The sequence below is a fragment of the Lutra lutra genome, chromosome 7 (genome assembly GCF_902655055.1).
Source record: "Lutra lutra chromosome 7, mLutLut1.2, whole genome shotgun sequence".
NCBI classification, from domain to species: domain Eukaryota; kingdom Metazoa; phylum Chordata; class Mammalia; order Carnivora; family Mustelidae; genus Lutra; species Lutra lutra.
The window spans coordinates 131,968,591-131,973,215 of NC_062284.1; the positions used below are offsets into that span (position 1 = coordinate 131,968,591).

The 4,625-nt window shown below is 56.0% G+C and overlaps 1 protein-coding gene across 1 annotated transcript; it reads right to left on the reverse strand.

Moving 5' to 3' along the window:
* FOS (Fos proto-oncogene, AP-1 transcription factor subunit) lies at positions 1-3,447 on the reverse strand. The gene is made up of 4 exons (XM_047738733.1): positions 3,131-3,447; positions 2,108-2,359; positions 1,572-1,679; positions 1-1,448 (listed from the first exon to the last, which is right to left on the reverse strand). Exons 1-4 carry the CDS (start codon positions 3,269-3,271, stop codon positions 807-809), a joined length of 1,143 nt encoding a protein of 380 aa, XP_047594689.1. The 5' UTR covers positions 3,272-3,447; the 3' UTR covers positions 1-806.
* Positions 3,448-4,625: the final 1,178 nt, after the last annotated feature.

Consider the following 4,625-nt stretch of genomic DNA (forward strand, 5'->3'; position numbering starts at 1 on the left):
TCGCATTCAACTTAAATGCTTTTATTGACAACGTCTTTGAACAATAAGCAAACAATGCTTAAATTTTTTCATTCAAATTCACTTTCCACATGTCAAAAGACCTCAAGGTAGAAAAAAATAAAATAAAAATATAAATATCTGAGAATCCATCTTAATAAATAAATTAAAAACACAATAAAACGTTTTCATGGAAAACTGTTAATGTCAGAACATTCAGACCACCTCAACAATGCATGATCAGTAACATTACAATGAACATTGATGTTGAAGAAAAACTACAGTACATGGATATAACTATTTATTTCTAACTACCAGAAAATAAAGTCATATCTTTTCTTAGTTTAATATTGGTCATTGCTAATCAGAACACACTATTGCCGGGAACACAGTAGTTATTGTTAAAATCAGCTGCACTAGATACAATTCGAAAATATCCAGCACCAAGTTAATTCCAATAATGAACCCAATAGATTAGTTAATGCTATGAGAAGACTAAAGAGAAAGAGATAAGAGACACAGACCCAGGCCTGGTTCAACATGCTACTAACTACCAGCTCTCAGATGTGTCACTGGGAACAATACACACTCCATGCGTTTTGCTACATCTCCGGAAGAGGTAAGGACTTGAGTCCGCACGTGGATGCTTTCAAGTCCTTGAGGCCCACAGCCTGGTGTGTTTCACGCACAGATAAGGTCCTCCCTAGGTCTACCGGAACCATCGAGGGAAGACAAGTTTCTCCTCTCTGTAATGCACCAGCTCGGGCAGTGGCGCTTGCCGGCGCCCGCTGCCTCCCCTCCCTGCCTGCTCACAGGGCCAGCAGTGTGGGTGAGCTGAGCGAGTCAGAGGAGGGTTCGTTGCTGCTGCTGCCCTTGCGGTGAGCAGCCGCACAGCTGGGGAAGGAGTCAGCCTCGGGGTAGGTGAAGACGAAGGAAGACGTGTAGGTAGTGCAGCTGGGAGTACAGGTGACCACGGGGGTGCACAGGGGCTCCAGCTCTGTGGCCATGGGCCCCAACCCCAGGGAGCCACCGTGCAGGGGCTCCCAGTCTGCTGCATAGAAGGAACCAGACAGGTCCATGTCTGGCACGGAGCGGGCCGTCTCAGAGCCACTGGGCCTGGACGATGCTGGGAACAGGAAGTCATCAAAGGGCTCGGCCTTGAGCTCCACACTGCTGATACTCTTGACTGGCTCAACGGAGGGCTTGGGCTCGGGATCATTGAGGAGGGGCAGGGTGAAGGCCTCCTCCGACTCAGGGGTGGCAGCTTCGGGCAGGCCCCCGCTCAGATCGAGGGAAGCCACAGACATCTCTTCGGGGAAGCCCAGGTCATCGGGGATCTTGCAGGCAGGTCGGTGAGCTGCCAGGATGAACTCTAGCTTCTCCTTCTCCTTCAGCAGGTTGGCAATCTCGGTCTGCAAAGCAGACTTCTCATCCTCCAGTTGGTCTGTTTCCTGTATCCAGAGGGATAAAGCAAAGTGTAAGACATGGGCTTACTCAATGACCCTGCTCCCCAAACCCAGTCTCCAACTTTGCCCCTAAGTTTGAAAAAGGAGTGAGCCATAGGATCCACGTACCGCTTGGAGTGTGTCCGTCAGCTCCCTCCTTCGGTTCCGGCACTTGGCTGCAGCCATCTTATTCCTTTCCCTTCGGATTCTCCTTTTCTCTTCTTCTTCTGGGGACAACTAGAAAAATAATTTTCGGAAAGACCAACAGTCAGTAACAAGGTCTGCCATCAGCTCTGTTCATTCACCCCGGTGAAACCGGCCCCTGCTGCTTGCCAGCTTCCCAGCACCTCTGCTAGGAAGCCATTTCTAACCTGCTGTTGCAGGCTGGGTGTGACTTGCATTTACAATAAGATCCTCAGCAAGAGAACAAAGAGGAGCCCAGGCTAAAAGCAGGAGATAGGAACGTCTTAGGGAACAAACTCTTAGAGCATTTCTTGGGGTAGGACTATCAGAGTCTGGCCTGGGATGGAAATGGCTTGGAGCCAGGGTTGCCCACTGAAGACATATAGTGAGTTCTGTGTAGTGGCTTCACGCTGTCTCCTGTCCTCCCCATCTCCACCAATGCCAACCCATGCACCCTACTGAGGCGCTGAACAACTCCTCACCTGTTCCACCTTGCCCCTCCGGCCGATGCTCTGAGCTCTGCCTCCGGTCATGGTCTTCACGACTCCAGCCCTGGAGTAAGCCCCAGCAGAGGGGGTCGGGACTCCATAGGGATGGGGGGCTCTGGTCTGTGATGGGGCCACGGAGGAGACCAGGGTGGGCTGCACCAGCCACTGCAGGTCCGGGCTGGTGGAGATGGCAGTCACCGTCGGGATAAAGTTGGCACTGGAGACGGCCAGATCCGTGCAGAAGTCCTAGAACGAAACAGAAGGGGAAAGCTGACGTGAGTGAGCAGGTTCCGGACACAGGTGGGGTGAGCCCAGTTTCCAGTGCCGCATGCCGCAGGGAGAGAGAGGGAGAAGCAGCATGCCCGGGACGGCTCGGGACTTTGTATATGCCCCTCTTCCTGGATGGAAGGTCTCCACGTTCCCTCTCAAGAAATCCGCAACGCGCTGCCTTTCTCCTCCATCCTGCGGCTGCGTCCCCGTTATCCCTCCGGCATCACTCGCTTGAAAGGGGGTTTGTTATAAATATCCCTGACGTCTGCGCTGACGCAGGCGCCGCTCCGGAGTCTCCTGAATGAACTCGCTTTTTATCAATGAAACTGCCTTACACACCCGCCGGCTTCACCCTCCTCCCCCGCCCCTCCTCCCCGCTCCAGGCTGCTAGGGGAGGGGGGATTGCCGCTTTCTGTCGCCTCCCGGAGGAGCCTGGCTCTAGTTCGCGAGTCTTTGCTCGGGACACGTTTTGCCCCAGCGAATTGTCAGAGACCAGGCAGAGAGCGCGGTCCGAGGGCAGCTCAGGAGCAGCCCGCCGCCGCAGAAGGCAACCAGCTCTTACTACGACGAGCGTGCGTGCGCTCCGAACAAGTACGGGGCTTGCGACACAGGGCAGCTCCGGCCGGGGCAGCCTCCCACCCCGGTCGAAGGGGTCCGCGACTCGTCTTCCCGAGCGTCCCGCCCCGGTGTCTCCTCCCCGGGGACCCCCGGACCCCGGGCCCCGCGGCGGCGCGAAGCCAGGCTCACCTGCGCATTGACCGGCGAGCCCATGCTGGAGAAGGAGTCGGCCGGTGAGTGGTAGTAGGAGAGGTTGTCCCCGGCCGGGGAGGCGCTGCTGCAGCGGGAGGAGGACGCCTCGTAATCGGCGTTGAAGCCAGAGAACATCATGGTCGCGGTGAGTCCGGGCCGGGGCGAGGGGCTGAGGGCAGAGACAGGTAGGAGCCGCCGGGCAGAGCTGGGTAGGAGCGCGGTCACGGCTCGTTCGCTGCGCCGCCGCCGCCGGCTCTGTCTCGGCTTCGCTGCTGCTCGCTGCAGATGCGGTTGGAGTACGAGGCGCCGCAGCCACTGCCTTTATAACAGCATTCTATGAATGAGCCCCCACACACGTCATGGGCGCTACCATCGCGGAGCTAGGGGGGTGGCGAGAGGACCTGGACACCTCTGCGGCCTCCTTGCCGCCCCCGCCGCCCTCGCCGCTCCCCGCCTTCCGTCTTGGCCTGACTCCTTATCCTCTGACTGTTTAACAATCTGGGTCTTAGGCGTCTCGGGGACCCCCTATGATGAGGGACTCCGGGAATGGCTCCCCCCACGACCGCAGGGAACGGCCGTGGAAACCTGCTGACGCAGATGTCCTAATATGGACATCCTGTGTAAGGGGGGACGGATTGACGGGAACTGCTTGCCGGCTGCAGCCAACACCGAGGGTGCAGCGAGGGGGGAGGCGGGGGCCGCCGCCGGGGGAGGGGAGGCGGGAAAGGCGAAGAAGGCGAGCGAACATTCGCACCTGGTCCAATGCGGACCCTTGTTCCCGGGGCGGGTTGGGGGATGGGATGCGAGCGCCTTTTTACGGGTATACGGAACCCCGGAAACGTGCTGGGGCTCAGGTATGGGAAAAACAGGTACAGAGCCCAGGGGTTTAAGCCTCGGCCCCGGAAGGAATGCCTTCCCCCGACCCCCGTCCTTTCCCAATTCTAGCCCTAATTAAGTGCAAACTGTGGAAGCAGACCATCTAGCCCCCAGCCTGGAGCCATACTAGCACTGTTACCGCATTTGGAAGTAGAAAAGTCGGGAGATCCAAAATAAGAGAATACGATAACCTACTTTATCTACGATGTTGGGTATTTTAATTTTAATTGTTTCGTTTTGGGTGGTTTTTTTTTTTTTTTCCCGTTTTTTAAGGGAAAAAAAGTGCGTTTTTTTTTTTTTTCTCGGCCATACTTAGGCATATTAGTGTTACTGTCAAATCTCTGAGATACCAGCCGGTAAACCTTGTGCAGAACCACCATGCAAGGATGTCTGATGGGTTCGTTTGCCTAGTTCTGAGCTGGGGCTTGGGGAGTGGGATGGGGTTGCAGAGGGCGGGGTGCTATGTGGACAAGGTGGTCAGTTGTGGGTATTGGGTGAAGAGAGCCTTTGGGGGAGCGTAAGTCCGAGCTGGGGAGTTAGATGATGTTCGGTTCCCTCAGGAAGCTGGGCCTACTGGCAGCCCACAGCGGGTGATTTTCCAGCGCGGACTTGGAGG